General features: G+C 50.7%; 1 protein-coding gene across 1 annotated transcript in view; it reads left to right on the forward strand.

Moving 5' to 3' along the window:
• Positions 1-16,537, forward strand: part of MB21D2 (Mab-21 domain containing 2) — a 73,330-nt gene extending 56,793 nt beyond the window's left edge. Inside the window, exon 2 of the mRNA XM_039487101.1 lies at positions 14,508-16,537. Within this exon, the coding sequence (XP_039343035.1) occupies positions 14,508-15,772 (1,265 nt within the window). The 3' untranslated portion in view covers positions 15,773-16,537. The remainder of the gene's footprint in view (positions 1-14,507) is intronic.
• The last annotated feature ends 4,908 nt before the right edge of the window (positions 16,538-21,445 follow it).

Genomic DNA, 21,445 nt, shown 5'->3' on the forward strand with positions numbered 1-21,445 from the left:
GCCATTCCTCCACTATATTAGCTACGCATTCTGGTTCTAAAATTAAGGTCAACGGAAACTATTAAATGGATCCTCACTGGATCATCCCTTGTAGTAAAAGATTCTGCCTTGGGAACATCCGAGATGTTGCAGATAGGAAGACGAGGAGGAAGGATATTTTTGGTGGAAGGAAATAATACGGGGGCATCTCTCCCTCCTGCCCATGTTACAAGGAACCTGTTGCTTCCTAATCGATGCCATTCCTGCTCTTGCAGGCCTCTCCTGGCTGAGGCTGGTAAACTGGGATTCTCATCACACACTGTGTGCGCTCAGCAGTCCCATTGACATAACTATAAGATAATGGAGGGGGTGAGAATGGTTTGGTTGCCGATGAGCTGCTGGTTTCATGCCTGAGCAGTTGTTGCAGGGTTGTTGGACACTAAATACCGAAGGGTGTGATCAGGTCTCCCTCTGTTGATAATTTGTTCCATATACAAATGGGGCGGAGGGGGGGAGGAGGATGTAGCCAGTCTTAGGGCTGGTCTACACTAGAAAGTCAGGTTGACCCAGGTACTTTTCTCTGGGATATGAACAATTCATATGCCTGAGCGACGTAGTTAAGCCGACCCAGACCCCAGTGTAGACGCGCTAGGGCTATGGTAGAATTGTCTTGGGGAAGTGGATTTACAACAGCGACTGGAAAAAAACTCCTCCCATTGCTGTAGTGAGCGTCTACACCAGGGGTGGGCAAACTTTTTGGCCCGAAGGCCACACTGGGTTTGCAAAACTATGGAGGGCCGAGTAGGGAAGGCTGTGCCTCCCCAAACAGCCTGGCCCCTGCTCCCTATCAGCCCCTTTCCACTTCCTGTCCCCCTGATTACCCCCCCCAGAACCTCCAACCCATCCAACCCCCCCTGCTCCTTGTCCCCTGACCGCCCCCTCCCGAGACCCCAAACCGCCCCAGGGACCCCACCCCTATCCAACCCTCTCCCGTCCCCTGACCGCCCCCAGAACCTCCGCCCCATCCAACCGCCCCTGTCCCCTGACTGCCCCCGCCCCTTATCCAACCCCGGCCCCCTTACCATGCCGCTCAAAGCAGCATGTCTGGCAGCCGCGCCGCCTGGCCAGAGCCAGATACGCCGCTGCACTGCTCAGCAGGAGCTCGCTGACCTGCCACCCACAGTGCCGGCGGCGTGGCGGCGTGGCTGCGGGGGAGCAGGACAGCAGGGGAGGGGCTGGGGGTAGCTTCCCCAGCCGGCAACTCAAGGGCCAGGCAGGACGGTCCCGCGGGCCGTAGTTTGCCCACTTCCGGTCTACACTGGAGCACCGTAGCTGAGCCGCTGTCGCATTTCTAGTGTAGACAAAAAGTTATTCTTGCCAGGTGGTTTATGGGAGAATTGGTGAGGGAAGGACCCAGCTCCTTGTGTTGCCCAGTAGCCGGGAAGGATTGTTTCAGAACAGGAATGTAGCGGTGGTGAGCGTGGCAGGCCCACGTTTCCAGGAGTTGTGGCGGGTTCCCTCTGGGGTGGCACCTGTAACGGGGGTACCACTGAGCCCTCTGACTCATCAGCCTGGGCTCCCTCACACTGGGCTGCTGTGACAAGCTGCAAACCCTCTCCTGGCCCTACACTTCCTCCAGCATCCTCACAGGCAGCAACACCCCCAGCTGCAGTTACAGGCAGGCTGACTAGCCACTGCATGAACCAACAATAGAGAGGCTACGGCCAAATAATCCCCAACCCCCAGGCACACACCCAGACTGAGCCCATTTGAAATACAGGTCCCTCGTCAGTATCTATAGCTGCAGATACGAAAGTGATACATGCATACAAATAGGATAATCATAGTCAGCAAATCGTCACTTTTCCAATGACATCTCACATGACCCGTCTTGTACAATATAAAAAAATATAAAATAATAATATAATATATGGAGATATGCTTCTCTCATAGAGCTGGAAGGGACCCTGAAAGGTCATTGAGTCCAGCCCCCTGCCTTCACTAGCAGGACCAAGTACTGATTTTGCCCCAGATCCCTAAGTGGCCCCTCAAGGACAGAGCTCACAACCCTGGGTTTAGCAGGCCAATGCTCAAACCACTGAGCTATCCCTCCCTTCCTTGCTCATATCTATGCTTATTATGCCATAATCGTAATAATATTACTGGGAAGAATATGGGGTGCAGTGTCACAGTAGTCTCCATAAAGAACCGCCAGAGTCGGGTACAGAAGTGAAATGCCATGGCTGGGTCGCTGGAGACAAAAATTATGTGTGCTAGATATCCATGTACAGGCCCAGCAGCAGCAAAACAATGTCTAGTTCTTATATAGAAGTTTTCATCAGCGGGTGTCGTACAGAGGGAGTCCAGTATCCGTATCCCCATTTTACAGATAGGGAAACTGAGGCACAGTGAAGTGACTTGCCTGAGATCACACAGCAGGCCAGTGGCAGAGCCAAGAATAGACTCTGGGTCTCCTGAGCCCCAGCTGAGGGCACTATCTCTAAGCCCTACTGCCTCCCACAATCGGTGCACCCCTGGTTTCACACCGACTGAAAGGAGGGGGGCACAGTGGGTGTGGCTGCGTTTCTGTGAGCACAGCCCACACAAGCTGTCTGCAAACAGGGCTCTGTGGATTCATTTAGCTATTTGTCTTCTAGTCCCTAGAGGCACAAATAGCAAACTGTATGTACCAAGGGCAGTAAACCCTCCTGGAGAAACCCCGAGTGCTGTGCGTACTCTGGTCAAAGTCTGACCTGACGGGACTGTGTGCCCCGCTCCTTGGCATGACTGGGAGTGCAGTTTGGTCCTTGTGTGTGTAAAGAATTGCTGTGACCATCACCGGGAGGCTGCTGGACCTGCCAGCAGAGACACCTGGCAGCGACCGGTCAATTTGGAACCTGCGCTGGGTTTACGTTGCATGAAACGCTGAGGGCTTTGAAGTCAGACTTCAGTCTCTTCCCAGGTACAGGCGCAGCAGCCCTGTGTTTGTGTCCCGCATGATGCCACAGGAGGGCATCTCTCACCAGTATCCCACACTGAACTGGCGGACTTGGCATTGGCTTGGTGGGGAAGGTGGAGAGACTGTCCACTAGGTGGGGCTTGGTGCGCGGGAAAAGCTGCATCCGGGAACAGATGAGCTGCAGACCGGGGCTGAGTTAACGCCACAGCAGCTGTCAGGCCACATGACTGAGGAGCTGGCCAGCGGTTGGGAAGAGCAGAGGTGCTGCTAACAGTGCAGGGCCTGGAAGTCCTGTATACAAGTCAAAGGGGCCCAATCCTGCTGAGTATCTCCTTCAAAGAGCTCGGTCACCTTGCAGGACTGGGCCCCAAGAGAGTAAACTCCTTGAGTCTCTTCCAAAGCAAAACCTTCTGGGCTGAATCCTCCCCCTTGGTCACACCTGAGCAGCACCCCAGGGTGTACGTGAGGGCAGAACTGGGCTCTCTTTGCCCACCAGGGGCATGGGTGGGTTCTGGTATTACTTGTGGAGCTTATTTGGGATGCAATCTCTGCAGCAGTTCTGAGAGGCAGGAAAAATCGAAAAGGAGAAATGCCGTACCAGGGCACCAGTTAGGTAGGAACTTGTGGTGCAAACGTCTGTAGCTTAAAGGGGTCAGTTGGAGGGTGCAGTGATTTGGGGTGAATACTTCTTATGAGACTTTTTTTTAATGAAAATGCTGCCAAAAATATTTACTAGTGCAGTCAAAGATCAATTCAATTGCACTAACTGCTCTGTGTTGTAATCGTAGAGCTGCAGCTTTAGTTTGGGGCGGGCGTGTGGGTGAATTGGATGGCTGGCCTCTCCAGCTCCTGGCTCTTTCCGAGTCGTCATTTCTTTCCTATTGGCTCATGCTCCTTGCATTACATGACACAATTTCCACAAGGTAGCAACGCCTGTCTTTTGACGTGAGGTTTAAAAATAGTTTCCCAAAATAATATAAAAAACCAAAATTCTCTCAAGCTCTCCTTCAAAGGGCATGTTCATTTAGTGACACACACTTTGAAAGACAGCAGCAGTCAAACACGCCCTAAAAAAGCGACCGAACGAGATTACCAGTGCCTTGTCTGTAAAAAGCCACTTTTTGTCCCATCAAATTCAACAAAGATTTTGTCAGAGACATCAGTGTTTTAGCCTAGCTTTCTTTGGCTCCTGACGGGAATTCAAGGTATGTGGGTTTGGGGTTTTTTTGTTTGTGGAAGGCTCATGTTTCCTGTCCTGTTGACTAAAAGATTCCTTTTGAACTGGGTCACAGAGGTATCCTAAGACAGAATTGTTGCCACCACGTTTTTGGTTTGTAATGACCTGTGCAGGTTGTAGAAGATGCATTTCCATCAGTGGAACAGATCACTTGATCATTGCCTGTTAGATTCACTCCCTCAGGGGCACCTGGCATTGGCCACTGTCGGTAGACAGATACTGGGCTAGATGGACCTTTGGTCTGACCCGGTACGGCCTTTCTTATGTTCTTATGACTGCGAAGGTAACTTGAGTGTTTATGAGAAATCATATTCTGGTTAAATAAACGGTGGCTCAATGTCAAGGAAACAAATGTCAAGGGTAAAATCTACAATGCTTTCTAACGTTGAACAGAGTACCATCGAGCTACTTGCTGATTATATCTTTTCTATCCATTCTCCCCTCTCCCCTGCTTGGCTGCTGCCCTCCGAACTCATGGTCCTTATTCAGACCATGATATCCCTCTGTTCAAGTTGTGATCCTCTTTCTGTGCTTTGCTTTCAGGGCCAGTTTCTGATCTCAGCTTCCCTGGTGAAAATCTGGAGTAACTCCATTGGATGAGCAGCGTGGTTCCTGCACCACAAGCTGGTGATCAGAATCTGACTCCCAGAGTCTAATTTACGTTTTTTCTGTCCCCATTAGGCCTCAGAGTACAGGGTATCTGCTCACAGTAGGGATTCTGACAGAGGCATGCAGGTAAAAGAAAGAAGTGTCCCAGTTTCTTCCTGATCTTGTAAAGAAAGCCCTGAGATAAAAGCTTGACTTTTAAAACAAGAGTGCCGTGTGTTCTGCAGCCTGCTCTCAAAAGATGGCTAAAAGGAGAAAAATCTATAGGGCTCCAGCATGGCTATCCACAAAGAATTGCTTGCTTGGCTTGCCTCTCATATTGGACTAAATTGGCATCACATGGTTTATTCTCTGCATCCTGACCCCCCCAACTCCCCCAGGGTGCTTCTGTCAGCACTCCCCTAACATGCGCTTTGTAGCTAAGGACTGTTTTAAAGAGCTCACTCTTCTGTTTGCTCAGTAGAATGAGAACTTGCGCTGCTCACAAATAGATTTACAATTAGCAAGAGGAATGGAAGAAGCTGTGCACACCTTCCCCGAGAGCACATTGCTTGCACTAAAGCAGACACACATCAGCCTCCTTTAATGAAGCCCCTGGAATTAGGTGCGAGTCACTCTAGGGCAGTGGTTCTCAAACTTATTTGATCGAGTCCCACTTCTTTGTGTCTGTAGTTGTTTACGCTTTCCCCTGCCCCACAAGTACACGAAGGCAGGGCCCGGAGCGGCGGCTGCCGGCCGGGCGCCCGGCTCTGGAGGCAGGGCCCGGAGCGGCGGCTGCCGGCCGGGCGCCCGGCTCTGGAGGCAGGGCCCGGAGCGGCGGCTGCCGGCCGGGCGCCCGGCTCTGGAGGGAGGCATTTGAAAAGTGTTATCTGTCAATATCACTTTTCACAGCAGACTTAGCGCCCCATTGCCACCCTTTCTTCTGTGCAGCTGCCACCCCGGGGCTGACAGCCAGAGCCCTGCTGCCTCCAGGTTGAGGGATTGAACCGGGGAGAGCCTGAGAGGGATTGAGGAGTGGAGAGGGGAGGGCTCCTGGGTGTGCACGACCCCCAGCCACCCAGGGCTGACAGACGAGGGGTGGGGGGAAATAGGCACGCAGCTTGCGCCTCCTGTGACCTGTTCCCACACCTCCCTTGGTGTGGTTCTCGTTTGAGAACCGCTGCTCTAGGGGACGGTGGGAGAACGCTGCCGTGGGTTTTCCGTTGCAGAATGTTCCTTCCTGCAGCAGGGAGAACAGTCCCCAGGATTTGCTGTTTGGTGTAGGATTCCCAAAGAACTGCAAACCGCCAGCTCTCGCGCTCCTGTAAATGACCATGGACATGCCTGTGTAATGAAAGCTGTGCGCTGGCTAACCTGCCTGAGCTAGCTTGAATCCAGCTTGTGCGGGGAACAGTAGCAGTAAAGACAGTGCAGAACAGGCTTCATAGAATCTCAGGGTTGGAAGGGACCTCAGGAGGTATCTAGTCCAACCCCCTGCTCAAAGCAGGACCAATCCCCAACTAAATCATCCCAGCCAGGGCTTTGTCAAGCCTGACCTTAAAAACCTCTTAGGGAGGTGGTGGAATCTCCTTCCTAGGGAACCCATTCCAGTGCTTCACCACCCTCCTAGTGAAATAGTGTTTCCAAATATCCAACCTAAACCTCCCCCACTGCAACTTGAGACCATTACTCCTTGTTCTGTCATCTGGTACCACTGAGACCAGCCAAGCTCCATCCTTTCTGGAACCCCTCTTCAGGTAGTTGAAAGCAGCTATCAAATCCCCCCTCGCTCTTCTCTTCTGCAGACTAAACAATCCCAGTTCCCTCAGCCTCTCCTCGTAAGTCATGTGCCCCAGCCCCCTGATCATTTTTGTTGCCCTCCGCTGGACTCTCTCCAATTTGTCCACATCTCTTCTGTAGTGGGGGGGACCAAAACTGACCTCTCCAGTGGATAATCACTTCCCCCGATCTGCTGGCAACAAGGGCACACTGCTGACTCATATCCAGCTACTCGTCCAGTGTAAATCAGAGCGGGTTGGCAAGCAGAGTACATACCTAGGGTCTGTACCGAGCTGGTACCTGCCCATGCTGCTCTGTCTTCCGTGTTGTTACCTGCCCTGCTGGATTCGAGCTAGCTCAGGAAGGCTGGCGGGGACACAGCCCTTGCTCTGTAGACAGAGCTGATGTTTTGTTGATTAGTCTAGAGTTTCACGGCATTTCTCCCAGCAGCCGAGTGTGAGAATTGCCTGGGGAAGTGAAATGGTTTTACATGAAAGATGGGGGGAGTGAGGCAAGGAGAGGCTGTGGGTCGTGCTTGAGGTTGCACAGCAGATCAGGCAGAACTGGCAGAGAAGCTGAGTCTGACTCCCAGTTTCTTGCTGTAACCACTAGGCTGTGCTAGACCATGGCAGTGGGGGGCGAGGGACGCTCCCCTCTCATGCAAGAGCCAGCAGCCCAGTGCCCCTTCATTTCCCCAGGAGCAGCAGCAGGGACCCCCTCCCCTTGGGGGCAGCAAGGAGAGAGATCTGCAGGGGTCACCTCCTCCCCCAACTGCCTAAAGGGGCCGGGGTGGCAGCAAGCAGGTGTCCCAGTTCGTACTCCAGCGGCTGGGCTGTACCTCCTGGGTGCGGGGACTGGGCACGCTGCACTTTTCAGCCTCTGCTGGGGTGGGGTTGGCAGGACACCTGCGTGGCCCTGGGCCTGGGTGTTAACACCCCCTTGAGACGCATGAGGCAGACCCAGCCTTCACTCAGACTGTTCCAGGCTCTGTGCAGACTCAGGCAGGCACCTCTGCCTCTTCCACACCTGGGTCCCAGGGTCACACTTTTCTTCCCAGCAATGTGGCCTAGAAACAGGCATTTGTTTTAGATGTTGCTTTGTGTGACTTCAGGAGTGATGGCTGTAGGTGTGAGCCAGCAGTGCCGTAGCGCGGCCTCATGAATGGTTCTGGGAGTGTCCCAGGGTCAGGGAGTCTCCATAGAACGCACCCAAATCCTAGGCCAGACCTGTGCAGCCAGCAGCAGTGGTGCTTGGGCATGTACCGGGGGGCTGTTTCTTTCAAAGCTAGACGAGGGCTCGGGCAGAAGCTGGACGATTATCATGTGGTGCAGCTAAGCTGATGCTACGTGGCTCTGTGCTTCGCCTCAGGTCAGATTTGATGGCGAAGTCAAGAGGTGACTGGAGAAAGGGCAGTAGCAAAGAATAATGGCTGGTTAGCACAGCTTTCTTGTTGAACTCCAGTGGGATGCAGGCACTCGCTTCCCATAAACTCTCGTTCGTTTTCTTCTAGCAAGTCTCTGAGCTCTTCCCTCCTGACCAGCCCCCGCCCTCCCTGCAGTCCCGGGTTCGCTGCTGCTGCTTCCACAGCAATCCTTTACCAGCTCTGGGCCATACGCTCTGTAGCAGCTCGGGCTGCAGAGTTCAGTGGACTAGTGCTTGCCCTGTATCCTAGTAGGCTATAAAACAGGCAGGGGTGGGGGGAACAATGTTAATGCCTGGTTTACGACACAGCGTGTGTGGAAAGTCTGCTGGGAAGGGGACGATATGGCAGCTCAAGGTGCATGCTGCCTGGAGGAGATAGTCCAGGCTGAGCAGTGGGTGACACTGGACTGGGGGGAGCTTGGCCCAGGGTACACATTCGCTTGGTATGTCCCTTCTGCTGCTTCCACCAGCAGGCCACTAAGGATCTGCAAAGCAGCTTTCTGTACTCCAGCCTGGCGGAGATGGAAACGTGGCAGATCTAGCCCCTGGAGCTCCAGCTTGGCCCAGAGAAGCAGTGCATATTCTGATGCTTATCCAGAGCACACAAGGGACTGGGCTGTATGCTTTCTGGGGGGCTCTTCCTCTGCCGCATGCAGCCGAAATGTGGCTTTTCTGCTGCATTCTGGGCACTCCGTGGGCTGCACTGGAGGTCACAGGGTTTAACCTGATGAGACCAGGTTGGTCTTATTAGCATAGCCTACTGCCTCCCCTTTTCAGGCTGGTGCTTGCTTTCCGTACTCTCTAGCCATAGCTGCTGTAACTAAGACATCAGGACTAGATGAAAGATCAGGAAATGAATGGATGTCTGAAAAGACGTGGGTGTTTTATTTCATGGTCAGTTTCTTTATAGAGGGAACTGTAAAGCTGCTTATTTGCATGAAGTATCTCTTGGGTGGAAGCAGAGCCCTGCACACACAGCGGCTGCTGTGAAATCAATTCACATTGAAATACCGTAATGGGTTGAGAGTGTCTCTGCATTACTACTTAATGTACAGGATATGGTGTGCCTTGTGCCGTGAAGCATCCCGGTTCATTCGAGGATATAGCCCAAATGGAAAAGTTAGGTAAAACTCGCCCCTCCGCCTCCTCCTCTTGTAATGCTCTGCCCTCTTTCCCTTGCAGGAGGTGGGAATAAAAATAGATCACGTTTCCTGCTATTAAAAGGACAGTGATTTATTTTAACAAAAATAATCTCTCTCGCGCATACAGTGTAGCCTAGTGGAAGGTGCACTAAATGACGAGCTCTGTGACTGTGGGCTCTGGTCCCAGAGCTTCCACTGACTGCTGGTTTTAATACTTTTATGTTTAACAATCCTGAGGAGGAGCCAAGATTTCATACTTTGGGGCAGTACTCGCTAATTTCATAGGTAAGAAAACGGAGTTTCTGTGAGGTCACCTCAGACCGAACTGGGGAAAGAATCCAGGTCTCTGAAGCCAAGTAGCTACTCAGAGGGAACATGCCAAAACTAAGTACTTCCGTGATCCACTCCGTGTTACCCTCTAGCAGCAAAGCCATAGATAGAGGTTATGACTCCTCTCCCGCCTTAATGTTGAGAGATCTGAGCTTTGATCCCAGGTGGTAGAGGCTCATGCTCTTGCACACACAGGTCCTGGGTTCAGTCCCTGAAGATGATTCAAACAGGGACCTTGTCATATTTCACTTTCTGTAATCTCTAAACCACAATCTGCTCCCAGAGCCAAGAAGAGAAACCAAGAGTCCTGATGCCCGGCCTTCCACTGTTGTCTCTCGAATACTAGGACTTTGGTTCACTTTGACCGTATTCTGCCTCTTTAATATTCCCAGCTTTGCTAGGCTAGATTGGCCTGGTTCAGCTGGGTTTACATTCGCTACTTTGGATACGGGTATTTGGCCCAATCAGTTGTGAGGCTTGATGCCAAAATAGGATGCTCAGTTTACTGTTTGCATGTGATATTCCTGTAAATATTTTCAAATACTCAATAGAGTTGTGAATAAGAGGGCTGGTCTGAGTGCTTAGCAAAGTCCATAGGCTGCCTAAACACCTCACTGAATCTTATGCGTGAGCAGCTCGGCTCTTCACAGAGCCTTTCCTTTACATCTTGTGTAAATTTTAAATTGAGGAGACCCTGTTTCAGACCCCTACTTTGTGGTCTTCAAATCTAACAGCACTGCTGGTCCTAACCACTTGTGAAGCTTCCTTCTCTGGCTGAATGCTGGAGCTCCTGCTGTTTTTGATCAGCAGATGCTCATGCTGCAGTGTCTGGAGGGGAAAGGATGCAAGCTTCAGATGGGCTTGGATTTAAAATCTGCAGCTCTCCAGGCAGAGAGATTTTGACAGCCCGATGGTTCATCTCCTGTAGCCATTGTGTGGACAATAATGCTTCGCAGTTCCCGATGGACTGGTAGAGCCAGATGTCTGCAAGGAAAAGAGTGGCTGGTGATTCATTACACTTTCTCCTTCCAAATTTCTGAGAACTTGCAGACTAGCCCGGTAATGGAGCTCCCACACAGGCTCTTATCTCTAGAGGAATTGCACACTGCTTATCAAAAGCTTTCTCTGGCTGCTGGCCTTTCAGACAGCTTTACAATGGGAAACAAACGCTTCCAGTTTTGTTTTACCAGAGGGGAGCAGAGGGGCCTCGTCAGCTGGGGTGCGAGATGGTCGGGGGTACTCTCGCTGTACCCAGGGGGCTTCAGCCCTGTCAAAGCTGCAACTTCTTGTGCTCGCACCACAGCCTGGGCTCAGAAGAGGCTTCTTCCCAGCTGAGCCCAGTCGCTGCGCTGCAAGCCCTGCCACATCTGGCTCACAGATGGGTCCATCTTCCCCTGTCCCAGCTGTCGCCCCTACTGAGCCTCACAGGTTTGAAGGTTGGTTGGTTGGTTTTATCCACCACCTTCCCCTAACATGAGAAGACAAATGACAGCTTGTAAAGATTCACAAAGTGTGTGTGTGTGTGTGACTGACTGACTCTCTCTCACACTCACACTCTCTCACACTCGCACACACACACACACACACTTTAATTCTGGATGTGCTGAATATTGGTGGGTTTAAACCTCAGATAGGGCTGGTGTTGTGTATTTTGCTTTTTAAATATTTTTCTGTCCTTGCAGCCAGTTTTTTGTATTTTTCTACAGAGAAATGGCCAACCCCATTTGCATTTATATAGAACATTCCAAGTGAGTCTGGCTAGTTGCTGTATATCAGACACAATTAGTCGGTGATGCTGAAAGTGCCAAATAAGTGTTCCGTGCTAACCTGCTTAACAGGGCAGAATTCTTGAATGTAGATTTAAATAGTGAAATAGTCTTTCTGTTTGGAATATTCGCTGGAGCACTGTTCTACCCAGAGCAGGGGTGTACCAGCCAGGGACTCTGTGCTCCACAGGACTAAATTGTAATGCTATGATCTATCTCTCTCTTGTACCGTACGTAGGTTTTTGGGGCCATCCTATAGAATTTAATAGATTATTTTTATCCCTCCTGTAGCACAGTTCAAAAAGTATTTAGGGAATATATATTTATCAACTTCTGCAGGTTTTAAGAGTAATTTCCGTAGAATTCTCTTACATACGGGCCCCAGGAATATCTGAAAACTTACCCTTGAGGGGGATACATTGTGGCCCTGGGTGTCAGAGGGAGTGTTTGGACCAGCCTACGGTCAGGACTGGTACCTAGCAACTTGTCCTGCGTAAGGCGCAGTGTGTAGGGTTAGCACAGGAACAGAGCAGGGATCCAGTTACCTGTGTCTGAGTCACAGTTCTGGCCCTGCTCGCTGCGAGGAGAAAGCTTTGCCAGGCTTCCAGCCGGTGCAGGTTGCTTCTCCCTCTGCCCTGGCTAGGCGCTGCTGGCGGGTGTGTTGTGGGGGCGAAGGAGGAGGGGGGCATTGGCGGGTGTGTTGGAAGGGGGGACTGTCAGCCTAGTGGTGGCTGCTCCCCCTTCTCTAATCACGACCCCCACAGTGTGAGTAGCCCGGGCAGGAGAGTCAGCGGGTGCCTGGTCCCCTTTCCCCCCTGCATGGCTGGGTAGGCTGGCTGGTGACTCCGTCCTAAAAAGCAAGCGTTTGGGAGCAGAGTGTCAGGGCAGCATCGGGCAGTGAGCTCTGCTCAGCAGGACTCCACGTCAGGTGCACTTTACAAATGAGCCTTTTTTGGACACTAGGTAGGAGTGAGCGATGCTCCGTGGCCCAGGGAGACAGGCCTGCTCCCCAGCTCCACCCATCAGGATAATACAGCCCAACATGTAACTCAGCCCCCCTAAGCCACCTTCGGGGATGACAGCAGTGGGGATCCTTAGAGCGGCCACACATGGGGAGATCACAGAGCGGGGGCTGCAGGGAGGGAGGCCGGATATCTCCTGCTCTTCCTGAGCCGTTTCTCTCCCTGAGGCCAGGACTGTGTGGAGGGGAGAGAACCATGGCCGTGGCTGTCAGCTGGCAGGAAGGTCACCTCGACCAGTGCAGGGATGGCGAAGGGCGCTTGCAGGGAGCACCATCAGTTCTCCAGGAAGAAATTAAAAGCTGAATGGAGATGGAGGCGAAACGTTAGATGCGGGGCAGTATTGTCGGGAATCTGTGTTAAGACTCAGAGCCAACTCTCTTTCCAGAGGGTGAGTAGAGTCTGTCTTCACCGCAGAGATAGCCCAGGATCTCCCGTTCCCATCCACACACACAACCCTCTCACCCAGGGGCTGTGGTGCTTTCACCTGGGCTAAACCTTGCAGTGAAGTGTCCCTTTGTGGTTTCTGGCACCATATCCCATGGCCTTTAGTTAAAGATCAACTACTTTTCCTCTTCTCCTCTCCCTGCTGTCCCTCCTCGCCAACTTGTTCTCCTTTGCGTTCCCGCTTAAACCTAAACCTGGTGTCATCGTAGTGGAAGGGTTGAATCTGGTATCAGTAATGTAGGTGGAAAGAAGCAGGGCACGAAGTCTACTTTTTAAAATGTGTGCCAAGAAATAAGTCACTCCCAGAGTGACACTTCAAAATGTGTGTAGTACGTATCAGGGGTCTGGGGGCATAATGCAAATGTCCAGTATCTTATAACTGCGGATCTCAAAGCAAACTAAAACCATTGACGAAGTGGGTGAGTATCATGATCCTCAGCTCACGGATGGGAAACTGAGGCACAGTCAGGCTAACTGAATTGCCTGAAGTTATACAGGGAGCCTGAGGAAAGCGTAACTCCCAGTCCTGAGCACTTTAACAACAAGACCAACTCAAATAGTGACATTGACTTTCAAACAGTGAATGGTCAAAAGAGAGCTACATTTTAAGCCTAAAATTTTAAGTTGCTTTAGAAATCGAGTGCAATGTGATGTTTTGTTCTTTTGAATGTTGCAGTGATTAAGTCTCTCCTGTTGTTCTTAACAGTTTTAAATTTTCTCATATTTGATGAGTTTTTAACTTCTGCACTGTATAGGGGGCAAAAGAGTTTGGTGTGGTTTGTTTAGCAATGACAGTAGAAGTCCAGTATTCACATGCCTGGCTTGGGAGCTAGGCAGGTAATTCAGGGAATGCCACCTTCATTGCAGCCTGAAGGATTAGTTTCCAAATTAAGTTAATCAGGGTGTTAGAGTGGAGTTACTGTGAAATTCCCTGCAATAAAAGATGGGGAAACAACCACAGACCTCTCTGAATTCAGAACTAAAGGCAAAGTCCATTTCTCTGGCCTAGCTTTCCCTGTAAATTCCACAGAGACACTCAAACACAAACCAAAAAACCTACCTGCTAATCCAGCTCTGTCCCTCTCTTGGGGGAACAAGAGGGGTATGGACAGAGAGGGAGGCAGTGTTAATGTTCGGATTTTGAAATTTGTGGGAGGTGCTTGGCTACTCAGCGACGGGAGCCCTAGTAGCTAGACAGCTAAATCCTGGTTTTGACAGGGCTTAACAGGAGTTACATTTAGGCCTAGAAATAGCTTGACGATGTCTTGTCAAAGCCCTTTGCTCTTTCCATCCAGTACTGCTAAGTACGACCTTCAGAATCAGTCTGTTTTAACTAGACAACATATCCCTGCATTCAAGAGAGACCCTGCTGTTGACTTTGGTGGGAGCAGGGACTGGCTTTATCCTTGGCAGGGACGCACTGTCCATGGGCTGTCAGGGTGGAGAGTTAGCGTACGGCAGGCGGGCCTGTCAGTGTACAGCGCAGTCTGCCACACACTGAGCATCCATGTGGACCTTGCTATCGTGCACTGAAAGTTCACTAGCGTGCATTGACCTGCTGCTGTCCAAGCATGCTGGGGAACTTTTAGTATGTAGTAGCAGGGTCCACAGGGCCAGTTAGCATGTGGCACACCGGTGCGCTATAAATTTCCACCCCAGCTTGCTACACTAACTCTTCTAGACAAGACCTCAGACTCATGTCTCCTGTAGCATATGTGATCAGTGCTGGATTTCCATGGTGGTTGTATGTCATCTTTGACACACGATATCTTTTAATGTGAATTAAACATGCAATCCGAAAATCCGTCCCGCTTTCTAAAATGACTCTGGCTTCTTTTGCAGGGATGGTGCAGAAGCTGGACCAAAAGCTCCCAGTAGCCAACGAGTACCTGCTCCTTTCAGGCGGGGTCCGGGAAGGTGTGGTGGATCTCGATCTCGATGAATTAAATGTTTACGCTCGAGGAACAGACTACGACATGGACTTCACCCTCCTGGTGCCAGCGCTGAAACTGCACGACCGAAACCAGCCAGTCACACTGGACATGCGCCACTCGGCTCTGTGCCATTCGTGGCTCAGCCTTCGGCTGTTCGACGAAGGGACTATAAGTAAATGGAAAGACTGCTGCACAATTGTGGATCATATTAACGGGGCTACCAATTATTTCTTCTCTCCTACGAAAGTGGCGGACTGGTTCTATGACTCCATTAGCATCGTTCTGTCCGAGATCCAGAAGAAGCCGCAGCGAGGGATGCCCAAAGTAGAAAAGGTGGAAAAGAACGGAACTATCATATCCATCATCTTGGGAGTGGGCAGCAGCCGCATGCTGTATGATATTGTCCCCGTGGTGTCTTTCAAAGGGTGGCCAGCAGTGGCCCAGAGCTGGCTGATGGAGAACCACTTCTGGGATGGGAAGATCACAGAGGAGGAAGTCATTAGTGGGTTTTATTTAGTGCCTGCCTGTTCCTACAAAGGCAAGAAGGACAATGAGTGGAGGCTGTCGTTCGCCAGGAGCGAAGTGCAGCTGAAGAAGTGCATTTCCAGCAGCCTCATGCAAGCCTACCAGGCCTGCAAAGCGATCATCATCAAACTACTCTCCCGCCCCAAAGCTATTAGTCCGTATCACCTGCGGAGCATGATGCTGTGGGCTTGCGACCGGCTACCGGCCAACTACTTGGCTCAAGAGGATTATGCTGCCCACTTCTTACTGGGCCTCATTGATGATCTGCAACATTGCTTGGTCAATAAGATGTGCCCCAATTACTTCATCCCCCAGTGTAACATGTTGGAGCACTTGTCTGAAGAGACGGTCATGCTGCATGCCCGGAAGCTGTCCTCGGTCCGCTCGGATCCTGCAGAGCACCTCCGAACTGCCATTGAGCACGTCAAAGCTGCTAACCGGCTAACGCTGGAGCTCCAAAGGCGAGGCAGCACTAGCAGCATCCCCTCCCCGCAGTCAGACGGAGGGGACCCCAACCAGCCTGATGACCGATTAGCCAAAAAACTGCAACAGCTGGTGACGGAGAACCCAGGGAAATCCATCTCCGTCTTTATCAACCCAGACGACGTCACGAGGCCCCACTTCCGAATCGACGATAAATTTTTCTGAGCTTTCGCCAACATTTATATTTGTTTTTTGTTTTTATTTTTTTAAAAGACTTTACAGCGTGTAAGTTGTTTTTTGGTGACACGGTCCCTTGTTTTTTACATATCCAGTGTAGATTGGATCTGTCAAGAACAAAATGAACACGTTATAATTCCTGGTTCTGCAGGACAGTGCAGACTTTGAAACAGTATATTACTATTTCATATGCTGCTTTGATTCTCACCCACCCCCCATTGTTTTTTGTGTGGAGTTTTTTAAAAGGAGAACTTGAGCCATAAACACACATGCCCACATCATTTATTTTTTTTCCAAGCTTCCATAATTATGCACAACTTGTATGGGTGGGGAGGAGAGAATTCACCTTCCTCTACGTAAAAAATTTCAGTTGTTCTTTCCATGAGCTTCCATCACCATAAAGAAATTGGGTGAGATTCCAGATTGGGAAGCGCTACTTGGCATTTTTTGCTGGCCAAACCCCCACCTCCCCCCATGGTGAATGTACTGTGTATCTGCTCTTCACACTTTTCTCACACTGAGGGAGCAAGGAGACTGGAAAAAGCCGATGATGCAACAAACCATTGTTTGGGTTTTTTGGAAGCCACCTCTTCTTGAATGTAATTGTTCGTAATTGGACCTTGTCGGGCACGGAGGGTTTTCTGCCGTTTTTTCCTTGCGGAATAAGGTTATGGAATGTTAGTTTTAGTGTGTGTAATTATTCAAAGCCTTATTTAAATTCTTTATTAAAGAACATACCATTATAAATGTTAATTGCACTAATGAAATCTTTTGCCATTACCTCAGCACCACTGTTTGTGTTTCTTTTATGATTAGCATCGATTCTTAAGGCCTTATTCTGCAAGATGCTGAGCACCTTCAACTTCCGTTGTCTTCAGTGGCACTCCTACCACTGGACCTTTCGAGAGGCCTCTGGCTTGTCATTAGTCCTGTTACATTCAAGAACACAAGCCTCCTGCATTGGTGTGATTCTCCTTTAAAAACCAGGTCACGTGTCACTTGTGTTTGCTGTCACTGTAAAATATATGATTAAATGGTGTCATATGCAAAGTGAATCCTCCAGACCAGGAGAGAAGAGCAGAGTGTCACACCCTGATTGCTGCTAAGATAAAACACACCCTGGGCCTGTTTCTCCTCTCACCTGTTTCTGTTCCATTTTGACTTCAGTGGTGCCACTCCTGATTTGCACTCGGGAATTGAGCTCACAATTGGACCTGCTGTGCACCAGGGTTACATTCTATTCCACTGCAACCTTACATACGTAACACAGCCATGACGCTCTGCAAAAGAAACCTTGCTCCCTTTTTAGAAAGTAGGTTAAAATATACAGGAATGATGGCTAATTTGAACTGAAAATGTGTCCACTCTGTCCTCGTGCGGCTGCCTCTAGGTTTTCTGTCCAGCCAGACCATAACCTGGACCGTGATTTAGATCAGCAAATTGAATTTGCTAATCAGACCAGAACAACTCCTCCAGGATCAACTTTATGTGCTCTTCAAAATGTGGTGGTTAGAGCTGGGGTTGAGAAGTTTTGAAAACAGGCCAGGCTTTTGTGAAAACGTTTGCAAAAACCATGTCCCTCTTTTTGACCCCCTCTCATGAATGAGTGACCAGTTTCCTGGCACAGCAGATACCTGCTTTAAAAATTACCTTTTGTCTGTTAGATGATAAGGGTAAAATTTTTCAAAAGTGACTTTAGCGCTTAAGAGCCCAAGTCACTTTTGAAAATGGATTTAGGCTCCAAAGTCACACAGGCATTTTTGAAGATTTTTTACCTTATACCTGCATCAGGTAAAACAAACCTGCATTAGACAATTACCTGATGGGAGCTGTTAGCCCTGCTGGCTAGATATCAGTATTTAGCTTCAAAGGTGCCAGGTTGATAGGATTAAAAATGAACGTTAGTAGATCCCAACGCTAGCAGTCAGTAGAAGTAAAATGATCCACAGTGCTCCAGGTTCGAGAACATCTGACTTGCATGGATGCGAGAGTGCTCAAAGTGCAGATCCCAATACCACAGCTGGATCCTGGCTGGAGATGTCCCCCGTCCCCCCCAACCTAGGGAAGTTGGGACCCTAACTTTTCGGGGGGGGTCAAAAGCTGGATTCGATTTTGCTACTTGGCCCAATCTCAGTTTGACCCAGACTGACATAAGCAGAGATCAGTGCAGGCTGGAGCCTCTGTAAAAATCAGCTGGTTGTTGCTGACTTCTCTCTTCCCGCCCCCTGGCACGGCTATACTGGGCCATTTTCTCAGAAGTATTTAAGCACCGAATGGAGTTTTCCAGAGCACCTAAGCAGGTGATGTGCCCAACTCCCATTGGTATCTCACCACACTCCATTTGAAGGCAGGGGGCTGGACTCGATGACCTTTCAAGGTCCCTTCCAGCTCTAGGAGATTGGTATATCTCCAATTATTACCTATTGAGTTCCGTGGGGGTTGGGCACCTTGTCTTTGGTGGTTTTTGAAACCTCCGCTGTGCACTTGCCTGTCTTGTTAAAGGCCTGAAGCCTTTGGAAGATTTGGCCCCTAGAGGTGTAAGGGAGCGACTCTGCCTTCACTGAATATCAGGAGAGAGTTTCTGTCTGACGTGGCAGACTAGCCACCTGCTCTTCCCCTGTGAGATTTCACCCCGTGTGCTGACTTTTGGGGCCTGATCCTGGGGGTTGCTGAGTTCCTTTGGAGGGAGCCAACCAAAGATGCTCAGCACCCTTCTGGATTGGCTACGCTAAGGTGCAGCCATTGTTGGACTGGATGGGATGGGCTCCCTCCTCCTCAGACACCGGCTGCCTCTCTGCTCGTCCCTGCCCACTTCCACTTGGCTTCAGTGGGACTGAGGTGATGAGGCTGGGACCGGATGCCAGCAGGAGAGGGGGCTGGTGGGTGGTGCTGAGCAGGATTCTCAGCCTTTGCATGGTCACTGCCCTGCCCATCGTGCTAACGGGGCCGGGGCCCTGGTATGGAACGGGTTGGGAGCCACTGGTAGAACAGAAGCCCCCTGCGGTTTCTGCTCATTGGGGGCTGAGTGAGGCTGTCCCTGCCCCCCGGCCGTGCTCTCCACCTTCCTGTTCCAGCCCATTGCTCCTCAGGGCGTTTGGCCCACGACAGCGGGAGGAGCTGCCACTTTGTCCTTCCATCGCTCACATTTGCCGAGGCATCTACTTCTGCCCCTGGGAAATCTGGCGCTGGCAGGGGGGCTGGCCAGTCGATGGAAATCGTAGAGGGGCACATTTCCCTCCCTCTTGTTTTGTGGCGATCTCTGGTGCCTTGAGTTAGGAGCAGAGCCCGGGTGTGCAGAGGCAGCCTGGTGAAAGGCTGCAGCGTTGCAGCTCTCAGGCTGGAGGCCTGCGAGGTGCTGACCGTGGTGAGTGGGTTTCTCTGGCTCGTCCCGGTGTCCCTGGCGCATGGCAGCGTCTGTGCCACCGGCAGCCGCAGAGTGGTAATGAGCTTGTGTGGCTCCTTCAAGAGCTCAAGCAAATGCTGGCAAAATATGTGTGGGGGTTTTACTCCTATCGGTGCCTGCAGACTAATACCCTTCCCAAAGGCCTTTACAACAGCAGGTTTTATAAAGAGTAATAAAAGCAGCATCTCCAACTCAGTCTCGTGTCCGTGTTTGAAATCTCATTTTGTCCTAGGTGCCAGCCCAGCAGCACAGGTTTCTGATCGTCACTCACTTCCACCAGGTCATCACCGTGCCTTGGCAGGGCCGTGTCTCTCAGCCTTCGTGCCCTCTCCTGCTCTCCCTCCTGAGACTGCCGCAAAGTGGGCTCCGCTGTCACGGTGGCTTGCCGTGTGGACACGTGCCCACTAGGAAGCGGACAGCAACCAGTGACTCGTGTGGGTCATTAACAGCAGTCAGTTCTGGCCTAATCTGGACTTGAAGCATTGCCCTGGAGGGCAGATGCCGTATATGCTATGGCTGATTCCCCTGAGCTTGGAAACCCGCCCCGGCTTTCAGTGGCCTGAGATAATGGACCACAGGAAATCATCCAAAAGCTCCATTCTCTGAACGGTGTGTATTGAAATAATTGCAGACCACCTGGTTTTCCAGTCACAGAGTCAGCTTACAACTGCTACAGGCCTTTAATTTGTTGGTTCAGTTGCCAGTAAATGTATTAAAAATGCCTTAGAACGATACAGATTCTCAAGGTTCATCTCCACCTCGTCTCCAGTGTGCCAAATGGCTGCCTCCACCCCAAGACACTTGGATGTCCCCAGTACTCTGCTGCCTCCCTCTGGAGTGTCCTGTGCCGAACACCAGTGGGAGGTCGCTCGCAGTGTCCGCGAAGCATTTGGAGACGTGGGGCTCCACTTTCCAGGCCCCAATTAAAGCCTCTTGGAATCTATTGGGACTTGAACACATGCTTGAAACTACGAGAGTGCTTTGCAGAATCGAGGCCACAGTGAGAGCTGATGTTTGACATGTGGGAATGAATACCTGGGGCACTTGTGCTTGCTGAGAACTGGACCGATGCACAGTGGGTTGGATGGGACCTCACCACCTAAAAGCATGCACTGCTACAGCTTGCCCTAAAGACCCCCAGCTCCGTGGCTGAGGGCTGTACCAACTCCCACCCTCTGCGGATCTGCAGCGAGCGGGCTCTGTCACATGCACACGCTCCCCGGTGGGTTACACACTGAGCTGTGTAAAGCAGCGAGCGCTTTGTAGCACAGCAACTGCAGCAGTGGGGGGGGGGGTGCTTAAACTATCATTTTGCAGGCGCATTTTTATACTAGCATAATAAATACTCGGAATGAATAAAGAATATTCCCTGTGTACCTGGAACATTCAGCACCAAATGTTTTGTCAAGGGGCTTTGTATTATTTTGAAGTGAATGGTTGGAAGGCCGTCAGCTGGCTGAGTGCAGGAGATATTTAGATTCTCTTGGTGTCCTTCAGTGACTAGAAATATTCAGCGTGCAAAAGGCTCGCTGTCAGCCTGCTCTGAGTGCATCGTGTCTTTCTCCCGCCAGTCTTGTTTAGGGGAACCTCGCAAACTTACCCGCTGTAGGAGAAGCTAGAAAGGAAAGTAAACGTGGTGGAGCACAGACTGCAAAGGAAAAACAACTCAGTCCTTGAAAAGCTGCTCTGCCAAGGTCCTCTTGCTGGCACCTTTCATAGCTGGGAATTCAGCTTTATCCAGAGCTCGCTTCGGCTTAGGAGAACTGTCCATCACATGGAGCCTGGTTATTCCTTTTGAATGCGTTTAGCAATGGTGATAAAGAGCCCTTCCATCCCCCCCCACCCTTCTCATTTGTAATCTATTATTTAGGGCTACTCTGAGGAACTATTGTGTGTTCTGTTATCGCTGTTCTTTGCTTGGCATCATGGTGCTGCATCAGAGAACTGAAGCTGCATTTGGGCTTTTTGATCCTTTTATCTTTCTGAACTTCTGGTTGTGGTGATGTTTCCATTCCCACTGCAGACACGGATGGATTCATGCTGGGGAGAGGGAGGAGAAATGCAGCTCCACTTACAGTGACTTTCCCTTTTATAGCTCTAAAAATAGTTGTGGGAGTTCCCCCGAGACCTCTTCCACTCTGTTCCCCAAAACCTCAGCTTGCTTCCAGGCCCGTCACTCGGGTTCCCTTATTTGGCATTCAGCAAAGCTACACTGAGTTGCTCAGACTCAAGCGTGGGGGGGGGGCATAGGGCGTACC

This window comes from Mauremys reevesii, linkage group 9 (assembly GCF_016161935.1).
Source record: "Mauremys reevesii isolate NIE-2019 linkage group 9, ASM1616193v1, whole genome shotgun sequence".
Lineage (NCBI taxonomy): Eukaryota > Metazoa > Chordata > Testudines > Geoemydidae > Mauremys > Mauremys reevesii.